The 25,004-nt window shown below is 48.6% G+C and overlaps 1 protein-coding gene across 3 annotated transcripts in view; it reads left to right on the top strand.

Annotated features, from left to right (window-relative positions):
• GPA33 (glycoprotein A33) overlaps window positions 1-11,707 on the top strand; it is a 91,509-nt gene extending 79,802 nt beyond the window's left edge. For all 3 annotated transcript variants that reach the window (XM_084790266.1, XM_084790267.1, XM_084790265.1), the window contains 4 exons: window positions 3,114-3,269; window positions 9,139-9,258; window positions 9,942-10,077; window positions 10,559-11,707. In XM_084790266.1, the coding sequence (XP_084646392.1) occupies window positions 3,114-3,269; window positions 9,139-9,258; window positions 9,942-10,077; window positions 10,559-10,691 (545 nt within the window). In that variant the 3' untranslated portion in view covers window positions 10,692-11,707. The remainder of the gene's footprint in view (window positions 1-3,113; window positions 3,270-9,138; window positions 9,259-9,941; window positions 10,078-10,558) is intronic.
• The last annotated feature ends 13,297 nt before the right edge of the window (window positions 11,708-25,004 follow it).

The following is a 25,004-nucleotide window of genomic DNA, read 5'->3' as shown; positions in this document are numbered from 1 at the left end:
AACAACAAGCATCGGAGAGGCTTTGGAGCCTAACATTATTTTCCACCCACCATTGCCTCTCCCTCAGTAAATATTCACGTAACATTTACATTCTGCTTGTTAAACAGTCCGTGTGAAAACGAGCCCCGCTCCCTTGTGAGTACCCACTCCCTCGCCCGTACTCTTAGCCCCCTCGGGTGCGGCACCTTAAACTAGAGCTCTTTGGAGGCCCCAGCTGTTTGTGATTGGGGCGCTGGAGATCTGGAGAGGGAGGGCCAGGTTGTGTCTGGGATGGAGTCAGATAGGAAGTTTAGAGCCTGGAACACAAGATCTCGACACAAGCTGGCCATCAGCCCTGCTTCCTCTCGTGGGCAGTTTCTGGAGTTCCTGCTCTCACTCCCAAGCAGTGGAGTCCACCCTGTACAAATTGCTTTTTATGCTCAGTAGCTTCTCTCCAGCACTTTCCTTTCTGCTTCTGTCCTGTATCCAATTCCACCCCCCACCCACCCCCATCCCCACGCCCACCCCCACCACCGCAAAACAAAACAAAACAAAACAAATCAAAAAACTAGCTCAGGATGTTTCACTGCTACCCTACCCCTTAGTCTGACTGGGCATGGGGGAGTTTGCCTCTGAGCCTCCTGCTAAAGCCACACCTGAGGGTGAGGCTGGCTAGGAAGGGCACTGGAGGGTACCGCTGTGGGGCCCAGGAGATAAAGCGACACACAGCAGAGGTATCCAGAGGGTAAGTTCGCCTCCCAGTTCACCTCCAGGGCTGCTTGCTGGGCCAGCTGGATGGGCAGGAGGCAGGTAGCTAGCCACCCTCTGGCAGGCGTTCCACCCACCTGCTCATGCAGGCCTGTCTTTGATCCTCAGAAGCCTGGCTTTTGTTTGGCAGGGAGGGAGTGCCTGCAGTGTGTGCGCTGGTGGGTCCTTACCTGGCCGGCCCAGCTGTGTCAGCAGCTGTGAGGCCCTCCTAATAATAGCCTGCCTGTTTGTTTCCAAGAAGAAAATGTGCAACTTCTGGACTGGAAGAGAGGAGAGTCAGGGACAGTCCCTCCAGCAACTTCCAGCTGGGCTAAGGCCGGCGTTAACCCTCAGGATGGGCGGCCATGTGCCTGAATTGGGAAAGCAAGCCATCCAAGGGGCATGCAAGGAAAGCAGAAAGGGCAGGCCGGCTACCCAAGGACATCAGGGACAACTTCCCCCATGGTGTGTGTGTGTGTGTGTGTGTGTGTGTGTGTGTGTGTGTGTGTGTGTGTGTTTCTCCCTCACCTTTAAAGATGCTTCCTGCAGTCTCACAGACACCCCCCCCCCCTCTTCTTGCCTCTGAGCCTTTGTATATGCTGTTCCCCTGTCCAGCATGCTCTTCTCTGCTCTAATTCCCGCCACCACCTTCACTATGGTGACCTTCAGGTCACAGCCCATGTGGTGTGTTGGGTCATCAGTCTCTGGCCCAGCATCTTGTCCCCTGTGCTGCCATTGTTTCATTGTCTTTTGTTCCCCCCCCCCCCAGATTCCTTGACTCACTCACGATGTCACCCCAGTACCCAGTATTGTTAGGCAGAATCTGGCTACCTAATAACAGAATTTAACCTAATTACCGAAGCGCCCGCTCAACCCAATGTGACATTAACAAGGCCGAGGGAAAGACACAGGCTTGGAGTCTCAAGAAGCCAAGGGGGGCATGTGTAGATTGCTTACAGTGGCTGCCGAGGCTTTCAAACCTTTCCCACGACATTCCTTTGATTGCCTCTGTCCGTTCCTATCTCTTCAGTCCCATTCTCCACCCAGCAGGAAGGCCTGCACTGCCTGGGGTTCCTCTGGCTGTGTAGCTCCAAGTGCTGGCTGCATTTTAGTAGCAAAGCAGCAGGAGAGGGCAACGGGAGCTCCACAGAGAATGTTCCCAAGGTGCTGAAGGGCTGCAGAGATCATCTTAGGTAGGGTGAGGAAACCCTGGCCCACACCCTGCCTGCCCTTATGGTTCTAAAGCATCATTAAAGCCAGAAAAGGATGCAGGCAGGAAGCAGGTGTCCAGAGGGAGTGACTGGGGAAGAGGGTAGTAAACATGATCAGAATACATTGTATGCATGTGTGAAATTGTCAAAGAATATATATACCTCTCCAAAAGAAAAAAAGAGAGAGAAAGAGAGAAAAAGCAGCATTGGAGATAATGTTGTCCCTACAATTCCCATGTGGCCATTTACAGAACAGGCTTGCTGTCAACTAACTTTACAGGTCAGGGACACTGTGGTCCCAGTTAGCAGAAAGAGCTCACAGCGGGCAGAAGGGCAAGCACTGGGTCTGGAGTCAGGAAACTTGGGTTCTAGTCTTGCCTCTGCCAGAACCCAAGAACAAGTGTCCCTTCTGTGCTCTGCCAGCACAGCACCCCCCTCCCCACCTAACAGTTGTATGGGTCACGCTTTAACTCCCAAGAGCTGCCAGCCACCAGCCTGTCATGGGAACTCTTTCCCCGGGGGAGATGCAGACAAACCCTCCATGACACCAATGACAGACCAGAGTGTGTCTACCGAAGCTCAGCTTTGGAGAACTCCCGGATGTTTGCAGGTTTACACGCAAAGCTTGGGTGAGCACACATCATTAGACAGTGCTGGATCTCACCTCAGCCTGGACAACTTCTCCATGGCTGATAGATGGATAACACCCACTTCCGTTAGCCCTCCACAGTCCGTGTACTCTAGCACTTCCTGAGACAGGACCATAATCAATTAGGGCAGAGTTGCTTACAAAAGGCCAACGGTGCCTGTCGAAGTGGCTGGAATCTCAGGTAGGAGCCCAGCAGCCCTCGCCAGCCCCTCCTTCTGGTAGGTCAAGTTAGCAGCCAATGAGGCCAGCTGGGAGGAGCGAGTGCGTTATACAACATGGCCTCTGATGCTGCCCCTTCGAGAGGGTGAGGTGACAGTAGCGTTCATATCTCTCTCTCTCTCTCTCTCTCTCTCTCTCTCTCTCTCTCTCTCTCTCTCTCTGTCTCTCTCTCTGTGTGTGTGTGTGTGTGTGTGTGTGTGTGTGTGTGCCTGTGTGTGTGTGTGTAGGGAGACCCAGCTTCACAGGTCTTAGGATGGGCAGTAGTGCCCATGCAATCATGCCTCCCTTTCCGTCTCTTTCCTTCACAGTACCGCCCTCCAAGCCAGACTGCAGCATTGAAGGGGAGATGGTGCTTGGGAGCAACATCCAGCTGACGTGCCGGTCGTCAGAAGGCTCGCCCAGCCCGCAGTACAGCTGGAAGAGCTACAATGCCCAGAACCAGGAGCGGCCGCTCAGCCAACCAGGTGATGGGGATAGCAGGGAAGGCGGCTGTACCACAAACATGTGTGCCTGACTGGCTAGGGCCGCCAGAGGAGACAGAGGCGGGCCCACTAAAGTCCCATTTTCCCAGTCCCGCTTTTGTGCTATCCTGGATCGTCCCTCAGAACATTGGTTTTCCGTACAAATACCTATGCACCTTGCAACTGGAAAGGACAGAGGTGGCTTGCAAGAAGTGTTCCCCCCGCAGGCCGCGGTAGGGGCCCGAGAGATTGCTGTTCTTCCTGCCCTGGATTCTCTTGAGGAAGTGGTCAGAAACATTGGGGCTTATTCTTTCAACTGTTGTTATGGCCTAAAAGCCCAGTTTTGAGGTGGAGAAAGTGTCTAGTCTCGTTTCCTACCCAGACCATCTCAGACACCACAAACACACCATAGGTATTAGGGTTCCTTACTCTCAGAACAGGGTATGGAGGATTTAGCTATAGTTGCCAGGAGACCCGTTTTTGAATTGGGCAGCCAGGATTTGACGTTTTGGTCAGGAAATAAACTAGATAGAGGAGGGTCCAAGTAAGGAAGAAAAAAGAGGAGGGGGCGGGGTCCTTCTGTGTAAACACCCTGCTGCTATTATGACCACCAGGGTGGAAATCCCGTGGGCTCTCAGTGTCCACCTGGCGCCATGGCTGCACCAGCGCGCCAAGACAGGAACCGAAAGGCCCGATAGGTGCCCGTCACCTTTAGCTTTGATGTCTTTCAGTCCTGTGTGTGTGGAAACGGAACAGGGAGGTGAGAGCAAAGCCTTTGGGTGAAGCTGACCTGGGTGAGGGAGGAACATCCGGTGCCCTGGGGAAACCCCGTGGATGAGCACGTCATGGCCCTTGGGTTTCCATCAAACTGGGGTGGAATTTTTTTTTTTAATCATGCTACCTTTCAATCATTTAAAGGTCAAACAATAACTTCTTAAAAACAAAACAAAACAAAACAAGCTACTAAAACTCACTTGACTCAGTGTAAAAGGGACGATGTAATAGATACAATATGGATTTCCACAAGCGTCCCGTTTTGCTGGGATGTTTCTGTTTGGTGTGTGCATTTGCGGAGTACACCTCAGTATAAGATCAGAGGCTAATTTGTGGGAGTCACATCTCTCCCATCATGTGAGTCCCAGGGCCTGAACTGGGTCAGGCTTGGCCAAAGTGCTTTTACTCACAGAGTCATCTCCTTGGCCCCCTGGATTGCCAAGTTTTGAATGTCTAGGGTTTTGTGGAAATCACCTGACAGATGTGCTTAAAGTCTGTGGAGATTCCGTCTCTACCTTCTAGTCTCTCTCATGGTCCAGGAACATAGTGATGTGTGACGTTTCCTCTAGCAAAGTGTGCACAGTGGGGTCCAGGGCTGAAGGTCATGAGGCCATGAACTGCAGTAGCTGACACACTGGCATGATGCAGAGACTGTGTGAAGGATCCTGGACGATTTCTTTTTAAAAGGGATGTGTGTGGTTTGAGTGGACGTGCAACCTGGTGCTTAAGGGCAGGCATGGGCTTGAGTCCTGGCTGTGCTGCTTGTTAGCAAATAACCATGACAAGTTACTCAGCCTGTCTCTGCCTTAGTCTCTACATCTGTAAAATGGGCGCAACACCGGGTGTCCATCTCATGGTGTTATTGTGAAGGGTGAAACAGACTACATAAAGCATGGAGTTATAGGCATCATTAGCTCCGTTCAGCAGACCCTTCAGAGTGGAGGAGAATAGCCTGGGAATCATGGCATCAGTATGGCTGAGAGGTAGGATGTGGTCCATGTAGAAATGATGGGTGACGTTGTTGATAGAAAAGACAGTGAAGAGAGGCAGAGAGGGGCCTGTGTGCCAGCCTAGGAGTTTGGCTTTTCCCTGTAAGCACTGACCTCCTTCTAAGAGCCTGAAAATGGGCACCCTAGTCACAGCTCCCCCACTTCCATCACAAAAAGCTGTTAGGGACCAAAACAACAACTTCTTCTTCTTCTTCTTCTTCTTCTTCTTCTTCTTCTTATTATTATTATTATTATTATTATTATTACTATTAAAAGTAGGTGAATGCTGAGGGTGTGGAAGGAGACCAAATGGTCATTTGCTTCACTGCTTTATGCAGCCCTGAGCTCAGATTTACTCACTCAGAATTCAGGCCTGGGGTGACAGCAAATAAGATGGCTGTTGCTGTAAGATGTCTTTTTAAAAAGTTAACTAATCTATTTAGATTACATCTCATTTGTTATCCCCTCACTTGTATCTTTCTGTTCCCCCTCCCTCCTTATTTCATCCTATTCCCCTCCCTTAGGTCTGTGACAGAAGGGGACCTTGTCCCCCACTATAAGATCACAGCCTATCAGGTCTCTTCCTGGTAGCCTGCTTACTCTTTCTCTGAGTGTCACCAGGCCTCCTCACCAAGGGGAAGTGGTCAAATAGGGAGCACCAGAGTTCATGTCAAAGTCAGTCCCTGCTCCCCACACAACTGTGGAGAGCGTGGTGTCCGTTGGCTGGATCTGGTTAGGGTCTCTAGGTTTACTGCATGTGCTGTCCTTGGTTGGCACTTGATGGAATCAGCTTAAGAGAGAAATGGCTTTTCTTGCCTGGCTCACAGTTTGATAGCGCACAGTCCACCAAGGTGGGGAGGCCATGGCAGCTGGAGCTGGATGCATCTGGCCAGTGGAAGCAGAGAAACACACACACACACACACACACACACACACACACACACACGCACACACACACACGAGAGAGAGGGGGGAGGGAAGAGATATAGAGAAGGGGGAAATTCTGGTGCACAACTCACTTTCTCCTTTTATTCAGTCCAGGATTCCAGCCCTAGGCATGGTGTTGCCCACAGCTAAAGCGGATCTTCCCACCTTAATTAACATTATCCTGACTGCCCCATACAACTGTGCCCAAAGGCCAACTTGGCCTGGAATCCCTCCCGGGCATGCCCAAAGGCTTCTTGGATAGGTGATTTCGATTCAGATTGAGTGTTAACCAGGAAGTCATGGTCACCCTGCAGCCTTGTGTCTGGATGGTGTGATGGGGCAGAGGTACTACTCTCAAAGCCTCTTTTCCTAGAGTTCTCCTGCAGAGAGTCCTGTTTTTCTCTTTGTAGCTGTAAATCACTCACAAACTCCTTGGTTCTGCAATACCAAACTAAGCCAAACAATGAAATAAAACCAAGACACACACACACACACACACACACACACACACACACACACACAGGCTGAGATGGTGCTAATATTACTTTTTTTCAAGTAAGAAGTGGTCTCCCAGAGGTGGTCTCTTAAAATGCTTTATGCACTGTGGATATCAAGGAAGGAGGGTGCAACACTTTAGGGAGAAGGTGATGAGCGTGGCAATGGGTCAGCTCACCTGGGCCTGGGATGAGAGGTGGCAGTCAGAGCTCACTGACTGGTGTTGGTGGGAGAGGACAGGGCAGATCCTATTCATTCAACATAAATACCTTGGGTTATCAGGGCTTATTAGAGTTTCAGCGGAGGACAGAGGACTGCCATATACATACCCTTTCCCGACCACAAGATGGCGCCACAACAACGGGGAAACTGGTTTCAGAAACTCGTGGGCTCTTTTCAGAAGGGAAAGGAGCCTGGGATTCCCGTTCAATCAAAGCCAATGGGTGGCATGGGATGAGCCCAATTTCATCCCAGAGAAGTTTCCAGAACATATTGTTTGCTTCAGAGACTTGGGGAAGGATGGTGCTGGCTCATGCATCAGGAACCCCCCCATGATCCCACCCCGAAAGGAGGCCTTGCACTGCCCTAGGGTGCTGTGGGCATCTGACTCTCACTGAGCAGCAGACTCAGATGGGACTCCTAAGCACACCTGGGGACACAGAGCATTCTGTAAAGTGTGTTCCTTTGAAATTCTCCTATGAATAACCAAATCCAATTGGGTTAGGACAGCAACCAAAGACAATGCATGGTGTAAACCTAGACCCTGTTCAGATCTTGTCAATGGACAATTCGCTCTCCATGCTTGTGGGGAGAGCGGGGACTGCCTCTGACATGAACTCTGCAGTGCTCCTGATCTGATCACGTCCCCTTAGTGGGGAGGCCCAGCGGGCACGCAGAGGAAGGGGAAGCAGGTTATCTGGATGAGACCTGGTAGACTTTGGTTGTACGGTGAGGGAGGAGGCCCCCTTCTGTCAGAGCTCTAGGGGAAGGGAATAGGGTGGAAGAGGGAGGGAGGGTGGGAACGGGAAGATACAAACGAGGGGATAACAATCAGGATATAATCTGAATAAATTATAATAAATCAAAATATTTTTTTAAAAAAAGGAAAATGGGACTCGGAATACTTTAATACTCTGAATCCCTCTCAGCGGTTCCCACTGTTGCCTGGCATATCAAAACATCTGCAGGCCATGTCCCTAAAACTCAGAACGCGTAGTGATTTTAATACTTGGTTTCCTTTTGGACCCCTTTCCAATATCCCATATCAGAAAACACTCAGGTGTGGGGTTCTAGAATCCAAGGCCGTCACATTTTACAGAAAATAGTGCTTTGGGCTTTAGGGAAGAATATGAAGAAAGCATATTTATGACAAGAAGAGAAGAAAAACAAAATCAATATGCTGCAATTAAAGGTGATTTTTATCTTATTTTCTCTGACCCTCATGAGAGTAAACCCCTTCACCAAGAGTTCAGATGTAACCCCCATTGTTTTGCATGTGTGTGTGTGTGTGTGTGTGTGTCTTCCTTTGAGGATTGGAAGTGAGAAGATGACAGAGACACTCATCGTTTTGTTTGTAGCTGTGATTTGAGTGTAGATGGTTTTAGTTCAAAGTGAGTTGTTGCCATAGCTTTAAGTAATGCATAAATTCATGATAGGCATACCTTGCCTTTATAGTACAAAAGTGTTTCCTTTTTAAGCGTTTATTTACTTATTATTTAGTGTATGTGCACAGCCACATGTGCGCATATCAGCACGAAGGTCAAAGGTCAGTCTCTCCTGTGGAACTGGAGTTGGGAATACTTGGCCCACCTTCCACATAACAGTGTCGGGAGGATGAACCAATGTGATATTGAGGGACTGTATGGCACCAATAATTCCAGAGCAGGGAGGCAGGACCTTGGGTGGCTGTTCCCTGGTTTTGGGCATGTGATAGCTGGACCTTAGTAGTCAGCCTCAGGAGGGGGAAGTGGCCAAGTTAGGGAATAGATCTTGGGGGCTAGCTTTAGGAATTGGGGAGAAGGCAGGGCCTGCCAGAGCCATGCCCTCCACACTTGAGTTGGCCAGAGTTTCTACACACACATGCACACATACACACGTACATGCACACGCACATGCACACACACTCTGCTGGGTACATATGTTTATTTTTTTTATTTTATTTATTTTTTTTTTTTGGTTTTTCGAGACAGGGTCTCTTTGTGTAGCCTTGGCTGTCCTGGACTCACATTGTAGACCAGGCTGGCCTTGAACTCACAGCGATCCACCTGCCTCTGCCTCCCGAGTGCTGGGACTAAAGGCGTGCGCCACCACGCCCGGCTTCATATGTTTATTATTAATACCTCATTTAGCCTCACAAGTACCTTGTCAGGCAGGTGCTATTATTTCTGATTACAGAAGAAGAAATAGATTCAACGAAGGCCAAGTTACTTGCAAACCACGTCAAATAAACAGACAAAGGCAGACTTGGCGCCCAGGGTCCTGACTGGATTTGAAGCCCTCCAGTATTATCTTACCTACCCTGTTGATCTCCCAGCATCCTTAGAGGTTACTTTTCCCTACACCACTGATGGATTGGCTCAGAGGGGCTCAGTGTCGAGTTTGTAGCTCCCAGGGCCTGGGCCTCCCAGCCCTGGGCCACGTACACTCCACCATAACATTGTCTTTTCACCCTGCTGCTCTTCCTTCAGTCTCAGGCCATCCCTTGCTTCTGAAGAACATCTCCACGGATATGGCTGGTTACTACATCTGCACCTCCAGCAATGATGTGGGGACAGAGTCCTGCAACATCACCGTGGCTCCCAGACCTCGTAAGAGCGGGGCGGGGAGGGAGGAGTGCAAGGCCCAGAGATGGCTGGTTGAGGCCATTGGAGGTGAACTAGGTGGCTGCTATAACTTTGGAGAGGTGACTCCTGGCCCAGGCTTTTCCCACCCAGAGGTTAGCCCGGCTCCTCTACTTCTTTGGAAATAGAGCCAGGGACAGACGTCTAGAGACCTCTTCAGCCATGCCTGCTTTGTGGCCACTCAGAGAGCGAGAGAAATTCCACGAACCAACTGTCTTGGTCTGAACCCTATTCTCTTTCTGGGGGCTGGGGGGGGGGCAAAGGGAGACCATGGCTGGCTGGCTGAAGCCTAGTTTAGAAGCTGGCAAAGCTAACACTGATGGTTTTTGCAGAGCCTTGGGAGCCCAGTGTCAGGATGCTCTGGGTCTGTCTCCCCTTGCCTGTTCCTCTCGCCTTAAGAGTGTCCTCAGATCTGTCTGATCACAGTGCTCCAGGGCCGTGACTCTCATAGAAACCTGTAATAATTGCTCCCAAGGCTGGCAGAAGAAGTGGAGTGGCCCAGAGGCTGGGTAGGACGGCCTGCTGTGCCCTGCACCAGGAATGCAGTCCCTTGGCCTGGCTTTCTACTCTGTGGCCAGGATTCAGTCTGGGGTGGGGGAGGGGGCTAGAATTGGGGTTCCGGAAGTACAGCTGTTCCTGTCTTCTTGCAGCTTCCATGAACATCGCTCTGTATGCGGGCATCGCGGGGGGTACCTTTGTGGCCCTCATCATCATTGGCGTCACTGTCTACTGCTGCTGCTGCCGGGAGAAGGGTGACAAAGATCAGGACATGGATGGTGCACGGCCGTAAGTGTGCTGGGATGGGTGGCCCCTTGGAAGGATCAGGTGGAAACACACACGACTCCTCTGGTGTGTCTAGTTAGCACCTTGGGAGACACCCAAATGTTTCAGTCTTTCCCAGTCGCACCCAAAACAAGCGTGGACTGTAGTCCTGCACTTGTCCCCTTGTCCCCTGGTTTGCAGCCTCTCATTTCAGGACAGGCCTTCTCATGGCAAGCTGAGGGTTAGGTCTAGGCTGGAACACACACACACACACACACACACACACACACACACACACACACACACAGTTTCCACAATCTCCTGAGCTTACAGCTGGAATTTCTCGTGAGATCTCACTGCATACTCTTAAACCAGCCCCACAGCAGAGTCACTTGGCACCTCATGGATGGAGATTACAGTCAGACCAGTTTACCTGACACCCCCCCCCTCCTTGCCCCACCCCCAATGAGGCTTAACCCTCTCTTCTTTCTCTGTTGCCCTGTAGGAACCGAGCAGCTTACCAAGTGCCTAAAAAGCAGCAGACAGAAATTTCCAGAGGGCGGGAAGACGAAGATGACTATAGGCGTGAAGACCGGAGGAGCTCAGGGCATAGCTCTCTAGACCAGCCCTTCCAGTGAAGGGGGCTTGCTGTCCAGTGGGAGAGGAGGGAGGCCTAGGGCCCAGTCTCCTGCTTCTGGCCTCCTTTCCCTCTGGCCCCACAGTCCCACCCCTCCTGAGGTACTGGTGGAGTGCTTCTTCCCTTGTATCTGCCTCTGGGGAGCATCACTGGCCTGGCTACAGGGGTCCTACCTGTTACCTTGACAACCACACTGAAAGGACTTTCCTCATTGCTATATCTGACTCAGGGCTTGCCCTTCCCTGCTAGACCAGACAGCATCCTCTGCCTCCCTCATGGCTGACAGGGGCTCCTGGAAGCTCAGCTCGAGCTGTGGCTGCTTCTGTTCAGAGCTCTCCGTGCGGGCTGTGGTGGCTTCTGCACCTGCATCAGAAGGGTGGGAGTCTGCCCTGCCCACCATGCCCAGCACTCAGGGGAGAACCTGCAAATGAGCTTGCGCTCAATATTTTTGTTGAATGAAGGAAAGCAATCAATGATAAGATGACGTCTCTGTGATTTACCCAGCTTAATTGTGCCCTCCATGCTTGTGGGACATGACGGCCTCCAGCTTCTCCCTCGGCTCCATCTCCCACCACATCGCTCCTGTTCCCAGACACATACCTTCTCAGGACTTCCCCCAGACACTTTCATCTCTGCCTGTCACAATCCTGCCTGTCCCGTCACTCTTGGACCTCAACATTTTCCTTAATCTTGTCATGACTGCTAGCGTGAATCAGTGAAGTCGCTTTGTCCCACACCCAAACCTGGTCTGCAGGCAAAGCCATCAGATCCCCCCTGTTCCTTGCTGTATGTGCCCCCTGGAGCAGGGTCTGGGCTTGGAGCCTGGCAGCCTCAGCTGTGGACTTGCCCTCATAGGCAGGGCTTAGCTTCCTGGATATGACTTGGGACAGCTGATGACTCCACCCAAGCCCTATCTATGCTAGTCTGGTAAGGTGGGCAGACTGATTTAAAATGAGCACTGGCAGGCTTACTTACCTCCCACATCTGCCCGGCCAGCAGCCTTTGTCAATAAAGTTACCAGTGGAAAATTACTTTTCTTTGTTCACCCGTCCTTTGTTCATGCCAAGAATACCTGCTGCCTAGCAGTGACCAGGTGAGAATCTTGGGGTTCTATTACTTGTGCTGAGGTAAGGGCAGGCAGGCACCCTCAAGGTTGATGGGGACAGGGCAGAGCTCAGACTTCTGTTAGAGGTGTCTTCCGAGAAAGCCTGCAGGATCAGAAGCCCTGGCAGGCTTGGGAGCTATCCATGTGCCTTCAGGATGGTGACAGAGACCCCTTGGCTTGTGACACCCTACAGTGCCCCTCCTGAGGAGATGGGCAGGCCGTTCTGCTGCAGAGAACTATGGTACCTCTCGCGCAAAGCAGCTTGGATCCACAGCCAGTGCTCAGCTTGAGGACAGAGACTCGTGAGACACTTCCAAGGCCATCTCCTTCCTGTCCCTTCCTGTGGAGCCCTGTGCTTCTCCTGTCTCAGCATTCTGGAATGTGGTGTAGACATGATCCGGGTATACGCCTTCACCTCTGCCTCTGCCTAAAGATACATGGGCATGGGGACTGGTCCAGGAAGGCATTTTGAAAGGGTTAGCTGCACAGACAATGTTTACTGTCACAGAGTCTTGCTCAAGGCTAGCTCCTAGCCCCCTGGCTGCTTTGAGCTGCCACTATTCCTCACGGTTCATGCCTCCACAAGCACGTCGGGAGGCTACTCAGTCCTTGTTGGTCCTGTCACCTGTCCTCCGAAGACTCCCATCTTAGCTTGGGGTTAGGACGAAAACAGACCCTACTTCAGCAGGAATTTTTTTTTGTGTGTGAGTACCTGCTACACTTTGTGCTGCTTACAAGATACAGAAGTATTGAGGTAAGGCAGGTGTGTGTGTGTGTGTGTGTGTGTGTGTGTGTGTGTGTGTGTGTGTCAGTGTGTCACAAGCATGCATGCAGGCACAGGAAAGGAGAGGAGAGGAGAGGAGAGGAGAGAGAGAGAGAGAGAGAGAGAGAGAGAGAGAGAGAGAGAGAGAGAGAACGCATGAGCAAGCGCCCTGGGGATGATTCAAAGAGGAGGTGACACTTGGCTGCATCTTGACAAAACAGAGCAGGTGTTGACACTCACTCCATCTCTAGTGCAAGGCTCTATTACTTGGGTGTCAGCTCTCATTATCAGGTGACACCACTACAAGTTCCTGCTGAGTTTATTTCAGTCAGAAACAGTGGCAATTAGGTTGTTGTAGGTTCCCACACAGGAGCCCAGCCCAGGTGCAGAGGGGTGAGATGCAGCCCATGAATTCTCGCTACTCCGCAGGGCTTCTAATGCAGTTGCTTTTGTAGCACAGTGACAAAGTATCAGGTCTCAGGGGCAGAGTGCACAGGGCCTGCGTACATCCTTGGCAAGCAGGACGGCTGTCCTCACTCTGGAGCAGGACTGTCCTTATGCAGTTCACAGCTCCTGCACAGTCCTCCCAACAGCAGTGTGACGGGGCTGGCTTACGGTCTCAGAGGTTTAGTCCATTATCGTCAAGGCAGAAAGGATGGCAGCATGCACATGGTGCTGGAGAAGGAGCTGAGAGTTCTACATCAGGACCCACAGGCAGCAGGAAGGAAGAGACACTGTGTCCAGTTTGGGCTTTTTGGACCTCAGAGTCTCTACTCCCACTAACATATTTCTTACAACGAGGCCACACCCACTAATCTATCTACAGTAAGGCCACACCCACTAATCCCGTTTAAGTAAGGCACTCCTTAATGACTGAGCACTTAAAGCCTGTGGGGGCCATTCTTATTCAAACCACCACGGGGACTTCCAGTATTTCCATTTCACAGATGGAAAGTTGAGGCATGGAAAGTCAAGCACTTAAAACACAGTATACCAAATTGCTATTTCCAGCTATAAAGTCTTTTTGGCCATCTGACTGAGGACTGGTGTCCTCAGTTTCTTACAGAGTATAGAATCAGAATAAAAGAAGTTGGCTGCCTTCAAGGAACTCTCTCATCTATAGTAGGACTTACAAGCAGGGAGTATATCGCCTGTGGAGATTCTAGAAGCCTCTCTGCTCTTGGTTCTGTCCCTGTATGTTGCTTCAAGACTCTGGTCATCTTCACAGGTGATCTTGCTGGAAAGCATGGGCTTGTGGGCGGGGACTCCTTGACCCCACCCCTGTGTATTTGCATACTGGTTTTTTGTTTCTCTTCAGGCCTCAGGTACATTTCCAGAGGCCCTGCCCTGGTGTCTCTGATGGCCCTCCCGTGCTCTGCAGCCTCGGCTGACTGTGTTAGCTTCCTTTTCTCTTTCTTCCTATTCACACATTTTCTTCAGACTTGAGAAAAACCTTCCTCCAGCTGCAATGAAGTCAGCTCGACCTAGGAGCGCCTCCTTATGGGTAGATTTCTGCTGTGATCTCGGAAGTATCGGTGTTTTAAGCTCATCTCAAGTGGGCACTCTTTGCCTGATTGCCAGACTATTGACTGGATTTTTGTTTCAACTGAGATAAATCAAACTGCTACAGAGACGGACTTACAAATTGTAATGACTGGAAAAAAATCAACAGAAGCCGCTTTCTCACACACTAACAGTTTTTGAGACATTCAAGGTCTCTGTATTTATTTGCTTATTTATTTTGTACATGTGCAGCATATATGTGTAGGTTAGAGGACACTTTTCAGGAGTTGGTGCCCTCTTTCTATGATATGGATGATATAACTCCGGTCATCAGGCATGTTTACCCACGGAGCCAGCCACTGATCCTCCCGTCTGTCTGGTGGGTGGATATTCCACCCTTGGGGACCAGGAAGTTGTTTGCCACCAGCCAGCTGAGAAGACAAAACACACAATGAATGTCCAGTGGCCTCTTTGAACTTTGGTTCTGAGGTGGCCACAGACATTCTGCTCAGGTTACAGGTGAGTCTGAAGAGATAGAAAAGTTGTTTTTCAACCCTGGCCACTCAGTACTTTCCAAGATGGCCTCAGGGCTGTTCTATACTTTCTGAGAAAAACCACACCCTCATACCTGTCCTGAACACCTGACCTGACAGCATATGATGTCCCAAGCTGAGCTCTTGCCCCCTCAGGGATAAAATAACTAGTAACCAACAAATTTAAAGGTCAACTAACCAATCATGTTTGTACTCTGTAAAAGTATAAAAAGCCCATGCGCCTGCTCTTTGGGGTCTTCCAACTCTTCTGAGCTTGGGGACCCTGGCACATCGGCTCAATAAAATTCCCTTGCTTTTGCATCGACTCTGGACTCTGGCCCTCAATCAGGCTTCCAGGAATAAACTCAGGTGATCAGAATCTAACAAGTCACTGTGTTATACAGCAAGTCATGTCAGGAGGCAGCAAGATGCCAACCTGTGACTTGACATGGGAAGAACAAGAATTGACCGTTGGACATATGCTCAACCATGTTCATAGCAGCCTTATTTGTAATAGCCAGAACTTGGAAACAACCTAAATGTCCCTCAGTCGAAGAATGGATACAGAAACTGTGGTACATTTACACTATGGAATACTACTCAGCTATTAAAAACAAGGAAATCCCGAAGTTTGCAGGCAAATGGATGGAAGTAGAAATGATCATCCTGAGTGAGTTAACCCAGACCCAGAATGACTCATGTGGTATATACTCACTTATAATTGGACACTAGCCCAAAAGGGATGTCCAGTGAAAGTCTTCACTTATCAGGAGATTGGAATAGATGCAGGGACTTCCTATTGGGACTCTAGGTGAGAGAAGTATGGAAGAATGGGAAAATAGAAAGATCCAGAGGGTCCTAGAAACCTACAAGAAGAACATCATGATGGGTAGATCTGGACCCAGGGGGGTCTGCTCAAACTACTGCACCAATCAAGGACAATACATGCAGTAAACATCGAACCCCTACTCAGATCTAGCCGATAGACAAGACATTTTTCACAGTTGTATGGAGAGTGGGGACTAACTCTGACATGAACTCCAGTGCCCCATATTTGACCACTTCCCCTTGGTGGGGAGGCCTGGTGGCACTCAGAGAAAGGATAAGCAGGCTACCAGGATGACACTTGATAGGCTGTGACCATATAGTGGGGGAGGAGGTCCCCTTCTGTCACAGACCTAGGGGAGGGGAATAGGGTGAAAGAGGGAAGGAGGGAGGAACGGGAGGATACAAGTGAGGGGAAAACAATTGAGTTGTAATCTGAATAAATTAATTAAATAATAATAAAAAAAAGAATTGGCTGTCAGTTTCCATCACCATTGCTTCATCCCAGCCTCCGTAAATCCTCCATTTTTTCACAGGAGGCGAGGATGTCTGTGTGTGCATGCGTGTGTATATGTGTATATGTGTGTGTGTGTGTGTGTGTGTGTGTGTGTGTGTGCATTTCAATAGGTGGTAGGATGAGGATGAGACTCGTATCTGATGATGAGGGCTTTGTTCTTGCTGCCTGATCACATCTTCTCCTGGCCCTATGCGTATGCGGAGGGTGGGCACAGGGTACATGGGAACAGAGGCCAAATTATGGCTGTTTGCATAATGAGTCCTTACTCAGGAGGTAATCAACTTGTGTAATGACTAGGAGCTTTCTTTTTCATCAGGCTCACTTCATCGCTCACACCTTTTGCAGGGACAGGGTGACTCATTCAGCTTTGTGGAAAAGTTAATGCCTTAGTCATTAAAAATTTCACCTACCATGGTGTGAGTCCTCCCTTCCCCCCAAAGGGATCTCAGAACTATTCAGGTCCTATTACGAGAGGATAAGTGTCACTCATTGCTTTTCAAGATTGAGAAGAAAGATGAAGGGGGGGCTGTTCCTCACCTAGCTGCTCCCACAGCCGTGCATCTAGGAGCCAGAAGAAGCTGCAGAAGGGGCGCCTACATACATGCACCGAATGCAGGGCACGATCCCGCAGGATGCTCGCCTTACGTCTTTCCGTTCTCAAACTTAAGACAAGCTCTAAGCACAACACAAAGACCTACGCCTGAGTGATGTAAGTTGTGACACAGTGTTCACTTTAGCGTGACACACTGAACCCTTTAGCGTGTTTCCTTTATATAAAGAGACTCTCCCATACAAGGACAAAATATCCATCCAAACCAGGAAGGAGACATCATCACCACCTCATGACAGCCCTGTCCTTAGAACTCATCCAAGTTCCACGAGCTTTCCAGGAATGCCATGGAAGGAAAACAGCTCAGGTTAGATTCGCTCAACGACTTCACATCACACATGCATGTGCTCTCCTTTAGGCTGGACCAATTATTTATTTATTTGTTTGTTTGTTTGTTTGTTTGTTTTTCTAGATTTTTGTGACTTCGAGACTTCTGATGGCTACAAGCCAGCTTTGTAAAAACACCTCTGAGTTGCCTGGTGGGTCCTCCTGATTAAATCGGTGCATCTCTGACAAGGAAAGCACAGAAGTGAAAGCTGAGCTCCCATGTCCCTGTACCCTATCAGTTGGGGGAGGCCTTAAAGGATTTCAACTTCCCTATTGCTGGGGATAGTGACTTTGTTCCCTGGGTCAAGGATTGTCTGCAAGATCTCGCTACTCTCCTCTCACTGCCAACACTTGTAGGTATAGTGGTCCTATTTCATTCTGTGGGTTATAGTCCATTTCTGACTTTTTTTTTCCTTTCTCCCCTCTGAGATCTGAATCATTCCAGATGGTCTAGGGAGCTCGTCCTTGGCTGTTGACACTTCCCGATCATTCTGTTTGCACTGTCTTAACGCAAGCTCGTTTTCTGCCAATCCTGACCCAGCTCTGACATCAGCTGTTTCTTCATCTGTCCAATACAGGATAGTGGCTTTCAGAAAGTAAGAAATGCTCCTCAAGGCTAAGGAGTCACTGCTCTCAGCCCCTCTCAGCTGCAGACAGGCACGCCATGCTCTTGAACTTGCAGCTATGCTGTCCTGTTGAAGATAACCGTTTACACCGATGTCTTCATTTCACGCCCAACAAGACCCAGGATTCATCTGAGTTTCTTTTGGCTGTGAGAAGCTAGAGCCCCGTTTTCTTTCATTTATTTACCTATTTGAGCAGTTTCTCTGTGCTGTAACCTACTTTCCATCCACATCTTTCTCTCTCTGCTACGTGTGACCTAGCACCACCCTCCCTGGTGAGGAGCCTGGCTTGGGACCATAGTCACATACACTTCTTCTAGAAGCATATAGCTTCTGCGTTCACACGCAGTTACCCTGCTCATATCGTCTTCTGGCTGTAGTGTGAAAGATTCAAACTCGAGTTGAAGGTACTTTTGTCTATGCCTATACACAACTGTGTCAGTACCATTTACTGAAAGGCTTCCTTCACCTGTTGACTTGCCTTGGTATCTTGGGCGGAAACGTCAAACTGAGGATCTACATGTGAGTCTGTTTCTGGGCTCTCTGTCCCTCTCCCCTGGGATGTTTGTCTGTCTTTATGCCAATCCTGCCCTGCATTCTATGGTGCAGAATATACCTTAGCTGTAATAAGTCAGTTAATCTCTTTAGTGCTTTTTAAGGATCGTTTTTTACCATTCTAGATCCTTTGATTTGGGTGTCATATGAGAGTTTTTACACCTATGAAATAAACTCTTGAGGCTTTAGTTAATGCATGAAGTGAGAACCGATGTGAGGAATGCTGATGGGGTGCACGCTTCTATTGTTCAGATCTCTTTTGTTTCTCACACAGATACTAGGTAGTTGTCAGGGTGGAGGTTTTTCGGGCATTTTGTTCGATTTAAAAATGCTTAATGGTTTTGATACTATTATAAATGGAATTGGTTTTCACATTTCTATTCACCTTGCTTAATTTATTTTGCATCTCTATTCTTAGATACATACATTTACAATAATTATGTCTTCCTATTTAATTGGCCCCTTTGTCAGTAGGGAAAAGTGTTCTTAATTAGCTATGGTAATACTCTTTGTCTTGATATTTATAGTAATTAATAAATGTTAAACATAAACTAGTATTTATAGATTATAAATTGTTTGCTATCATTGCTTGTTTTGACATTAATAACATATATTAAGATGTTATAAACATGTGAGACATAGCCCTATGATGGAGGGAGAACTAGGCCTAATACAACAAGTTTATATTTTAAAATTCACATGTATATGTGTGTCTATGTGTATTTGCCCAAGTGCACAGGTGCTGCCCTAGGCCAGAGGAACGGGTGTGGGCCTCCCCAGGTGGAGCTGGGAAGGAAACACAGGTTCTCTCTGTGATTAAAAACATTTTGTGCCCTCTGGTTTTATGATACATGGTTTCATAATTTTATATTCAATGTATGTGTTCCGTTGTGTTTTAGTTAGATTTGCCTTTTCTAATCCATGCTAACAATCTCTTGATTGAGGTTCTCTATGTGGCATACACTGGCCTTGAAGTCAGGATCTGCTTGCCTGTGCCTCTAGGGAGCTGAGATCAGAGACATGCACCCCAGCACCTGGATCCAATCTCTTCCTTTTTGAGAGTTTATTTTTTATCTTATTTATTTATTTATTTATTTATTTATTTATTTATTTTTGAGACAGGGCTTCTCTGTGTAGCCCTGGCTGTCCTGGATTTGATTTGTAGACTAGCTTGGTCTTGAACTCACATCGATCCACCTGCTTCTGAGATTAAACGTGTGTGCCACCACCTGGCTAGAGTTTATTTACATGTAATAAAATTAGTTGTATTATTTGCTTTAAGCCTATTATCTTGTCATTTGTTCTTTCTTGATTCTCTTTTATTCCTTTCCTTTGTGCTAATGGGATATTTGAAAACATTTAAACCCCTCTGCTGGGTTAGAGGTAATGTGTGGGCGAGTGTGTGTGTGTGTGTGTGTGTGTGTGTGTGTGTGTATGTGTGCATGTGTGTTCATATGTATGTACATATGTATGTGCACATGTGTGTACATATTATGTATGTACGCATATATGCGCATGTGCATGTATGTGCATGTGTGTATGCATGTATGTACATGTGTGTTATTATGTACTCAGCATATCATTAGTTATGCCCATCTTTTTTTTACTGTCAGGTAACATCACAAAGACTCCACTGAGGGGCTTGAGAATACTGCAGACAGGAGATGCCTCTGAGATCTTTTGTACTTTGGATATGGTGTGAGTCATACTTTCATCTTTGACCAGATATCTGAGAAATAGTTTGAAAGGAAGGTTTTATTTTAGCTCATGGATTCTTCAGTCTGTTATCATCTGACTTCATTGATTCTGGGCTCATGCATGGCCAGGCAGAGCACTGCTATGGGGAGCATGTGGTGGCACTAAGGGGTTGCATCATGGAGAACAGGAGGCAGAAAACAAGACAGAATGCGTGTCCCAGGGACACGCACACACAGTAACCTACTAGAGCCAGGCTATCCTCTGAAGTTCCCGCACCACCCAGAATAGTGTCTAGCTGGAGACTGAACTTAATACACAAGCCTCTGGGGGCTCTCATATCCAAACTGTAATGGACGGCCCCGGCTAAAGGTCCATGAAGGACTTACAAGACAGGATCTGCCCGGGGTGAAAGAGGTGTAGAAACAATCTGCCATCGTAAATGTAAGAAAATCAGAAAGTCCCTGAACTGACTTTTCAGTAATCCTCCCCTGCCCCTGCTCTGAACCCAGAAGGAAAGAACGAAGAGGTGAGGGAGAAAGGGAGTGGAGGAGGGAGGGAGGGAGAGAAGGGGGGAGGGAAGGAGGGAGGGAGGGAGGGAAGAGGAGAGAACGGAACAACCAAGAGCTAATTCTCTGCTTGGTTCTAAGTTACTAGCCTGAAGTCACTTGGCATTTTGCGCTGGGGAGCATTCATTCAGAGCTACGGAGAAAACTGTGACGTCAGAAGGAGGAGGCTATGGAGAGGGAGGAGCTGCCAGGGAGAGCGCTGGGGTGTCTAGACTCCTTGTGCTCAACATCCCAACAATACAGTGTTGGCTGAGCACAACCCAGGCCCTGGCTTCTACCCTCAGTACCGAGAAAAGCCAAGTCTTGGCCATTCGATGGCCTAAGGTCATGTAGGCTGAGGTCATTAGCACAGGAGGCAGCCAGTTCAAATTGAGGTCTAAAGTGAGGCCTTTGGATGTGAGGCATCCCACAAATGGCTCGCAAAGCACCAGCGATCATCTGATAGGCTTTGGGGAAGTGACTGGATCACAAGGGCTCTGATCTAACCCATGGATTCATGTATGGATGGATTCAAATTTGATGGCATTCTTCGGACGTGGTAGAAACTATAGGGAGTGAGACTCAGCTGGAGGAAGTAGTGTACTGCGAGCATGCCCCTGCAGGGCATACCTTCCCTATGTCCCACCCTTGCTTCCTGTCCACCACAAAGTGAGGCAACATTTTTTTCCCACTATACCCATCTGCTGTAATATTCTTATCACAGACCTGAGAGCAATGGAGCCAGCCAGCCACGCACCACAACCTTTCAGACTATCAACCAAAACAAATCCTTCCTCCTTTTAAATTGCTTCTCTCTGGTATTTGTCTTATAGCAGAAGTCTGAGCAGCACACTGCCTTCGGTCACCTCACTAGATGACAAGGGAAGTGACCCAATGTCCAGCAGCATCCGGTGCCTTTGGGCTCCCTTTCCCAGAGGTGGAAGTTGAAGGGGTTATGGGAAGGCAATGAAGATGTTCATAAAGTTCAACAGGGATAATATGACTTCAATCATTGCAATGCTCTCCTGTTTCCTTCTGTTATTTGGCTAAAGACCCATCTAGCAGCTGGATCTCCTAATATTTCTATATTCCCTATTGCCTTATTGCTTAACACCATCTTCTGGTTCCCTGACTCTAGGACAGGGGCTGGCTTAGTTGGGGCTCCTCTAGAGCCTAGCATCAGGGTACTTTTTTCAGTGGGATCAGGAAGGAAGCAGGAAGCAGGAAGCAGGGAGCAAGGAGAGTCGGGTAGGGAGAAAGACGACAGTGCTGGCACTGGCCATTGCTACAGACAAGGGCCCAACCCCTCAGGGGAACCACTGAGAAACCCAGGATGTGCCTCAGGCTGTTGCTCCTGCTAAGGGAAGGAGAAGCGTCCAGCTGCCATTTTGTGACAAGGACTCTCCTGGACGTCTCCTAGTTGCAGATGGAGTTAAACTAGACTTGGCCTGAGTCCTTAAGTAAGGAGCTACAATCTGCCTCACTAACCAACCAACCAGAGAACCCAACAACTGAGGGATTGGTCTTCATAAGGCATAGCTGGACCCCAGCCATTCGTAGCCACAGCTGCAGCCAGTCACAGGCGGTCAGCTGTGCAGACCACATACGGATGGAGCCAACAACGATCACCGGCTCGCTCTCTGCCTGCTTCTGTTCTCTGTATGTCACTTCCTTTTCTCTCGCTATAAATGTAATCTGCAACCGTGTTGACTTGCAACCAGTCTGTTTTGCTGCCAGATTCTAGAATTGCAAATAAAACCCAATTAAGGCCACAAAACTAGATTTGTTGTGATTGTCTCTCTAATAGGGTTTTCCCCATAGCTGTCACTTCCCTAATACTTCCTATATGCTTCTGTGTAGGGAGGTGGCATTCTTAGGCATAGAGAAAGAGAGAGGTGGTGGGGGGGGGGGGAGAGAAGGGCGGGGGGGGGAGGGAGAAAGAGGAATGATGCCTAGACCTATCCATTACAGTGCACTTAAACCAGGTGGCCAAGGGATGAGGTCTAGGGATCCACATATGCTTGCTTAGGCCCTAGGCCCTGACACCACAAGGCTTTCCTACATCCCGGAAACCCTGACCCCCCAGACAGGGAATCTGAATCCCTCTTCAGGGGCCCACATCTCCTGACTGCAATGGAGGCAGCCCAGGGTGCAGAGGCTAGGAGCCCAGTCAAGTGCCCTTTCTTACTACTTCTTCTGGCTCCGCAGCCCCTTGATGCCCGAGGCCAGTCTGCCCTGCACCGCAGTCCAGAAGAGATCACATCTTTCCACAGTGCCTAAATAATAACAAATTTCATAAGCTGTATCAGATTTGTTAGCTGTAACTTGTCAATTAGTGTTGATTTTGCTTGATAGCTGGCTATTAAAAATCACAGGCTTTTTGAGTTTCAAACACTAACATAAACTCTTAGATCACACACTGAACTTGATATAATTTCCACACACTTGCAGATTATAGGATGGCCAAGAAAGGGTTAAAGTGGCTGCAGACCTCAGAAGCTGTCCTGCAGTTGGATGCAAAGGGCTGACAGGCACAAAGATGACTCCTCAGGGGACAAGATATGAAGTCTTAGATTCACGTGCAGATGTCAGGTGTGGGTCAGGAGACAGGCTGGTTTGATGGTCATCTTGACATTCATTGGCTGTCACAGGCAGGATAAACTATACTGAAGCTGGAGCTTGGAGGCAGTCAGGGGTCAGTTCCCTGTGACACTTTTCCTGCAAGAGGCTCATGGCAGATGACTGGGTTACTAGTCAGTCTGCTTGGCGGTTTCAGCCTTGTGGGGGCTGTTAGGTGAGTGGGTTACATCTGTGAGGTTGACATGTTTCTGACAAGGCATATTTACAGATGTCATCATGTACTGGCACAGATAATTATCAGTCTGTGCCTCCCAGTGTGCTGCCAAGTTGTTTGTGTAAACAGGATGCAGTCTTTCTTTTGTGGTACTTAGGCTCAAAATGGAGTAACTTGGGTCAAAGCTGTTGCTTTACAAAATGGTGTAATTATTCAACACAACACAGGGTAACCCAGGGCAGGCTATAGCAGCTTCCTTTCTCAGTTGTAACTGGATAGGGAATGACCTGCCCGAGATAACACACTGAGGGGAAAGGGTACAAAAGGACATGGTTTTCTAGTCCGAGAGGCCTAGACCTCAGTCTCTTCAGACCAACCAGCCGCCGGTTCTGAGGCCTCCGACCGGTTCTCTTTTCTCCTTGAGTCCTTTCCATCTGGCTGCAGTGGCACTGTTCTATATTTTTGCAGTGCCCTGGGACCTCACCTGCTGATGTTCTTCATTTTGCAGAAAACCTTGGATTGCGTTCTGTCCATCGGCGGTCCCACAGCTCCACACAGCGACATGTGGAGTGGCCTCTATTCGGGCAGTAGTTACAGTAGGCATTTTAGCTTCCACACAAGGGTACAACACACTTTTCTCTCCTCCCTGCTTTGGCTGGGTTTTCCAGAGAAAACATCTGCACCTGAACTGGGCACAGAGTGTTTGTACTCCCAAAGCTTCACGACACTAACTTTGGGCTCACTGTCAAGCAATAATTCCAAAACCCAGCTGAGGAAATACCACTTGGAGTCAGTGGCATGAAGTCGGCAATAGCTACATCACCCTGTTCTCAAGGCATGCTCTCAGACCTATCTACTACGCTGTATCATCTTGACTCCGGATTATTTTACATAAATACTTGGCATTGTTCCACTGGGTGTTGTAGGAAGTTGTCAAAAATAGCATTAAGCCTCCACCTTTGTATTTATAGTTATGAGGTTATCAAAAATGTGGTTTAGTACACTGCAAGTTATTTGTTGAAAAGAATGTACCTGGGAATTTTCTCTCAAATCTGCCAAAGGTCACTGCTACTCAAAAACAATGGATGTGCTATGTATTGTTTTAATTTAAAGATACCTCACACTATAATTTGTTGGTTTTTTTCTTTGCAATGGTTGCTAGGAAACTGACTGAATGTTGAACTACATAGAATTTTTCAAAATGGAGTTGGTGAACAAATTTTGTCCACAGTTTCATGTCAGTTTTTCTTTGTAAAACAAGGCAGGGTTGAATTAGCAATGAAAGACAGTAACAGCTTTGGGGAAAGAGGTTCATTGTATGGGGATCTGGGAGTTGTGGCTGATTTTGGGGTACTAGGCATCAAAGAGGGGAGGAGCCAGGCATGGTGGCATCCTGGGATCTAGAACACTAGAAGCAGAAGTGGGGCAATTGCCAAAGGTTGTAGGCTGCCCCAGTTGGCACAGAGCAGCCCAGACTACAGGGTGAGTGAGACCTTGTTCGCCTCCTTGTCCAAGACGGAATGAAAACCAGACAAAAAGAAGGGCGAGGGAGTCCTGGGTGTGGAGGAATATCTTGGATTAGCGTGTGTGGTGAGAAAGGCGGGGAGGACCCATTGTGATGACAGGAGTACCAGCGGACTGCAGAAGGGAACTCAGCGGAAGAGATGGGAGAGGCCTGCAGAAAGGCTCGAGGAAAGCCCAAGGTAAGATGCTCCACCAGGCATCAGAACACAGTATTCTCTCCCTTAAATTTTCTTTTTAAAAAAGCTTTCATGTTTGTTGTCTACTGTTCATAAAACCAACCAGAGGAATTTCACATTTGAAAGGTTATTCAGAGTGTGGCAATCTTCTGATCCCCCGCCCCATAAGTCAACTCAGGCTATTCACAGCAACAAGCTTTTCTGTCCTCAGGTGAA

This window comes from Acomys minous, assembly GCF_964271855.1.
Source record: "Acomys minous genome assembly, chromosome: 1".
In the NCBI taxonomy this organism is placed as follows: Eukaryota; Metazoa; Chordata; class Mammalia; order Rodentia; family Muridae; genus Acomys; species Acomys minous.
This window is presented reverse-complemented; position numbering and strand designations above follow the sequence as displayed.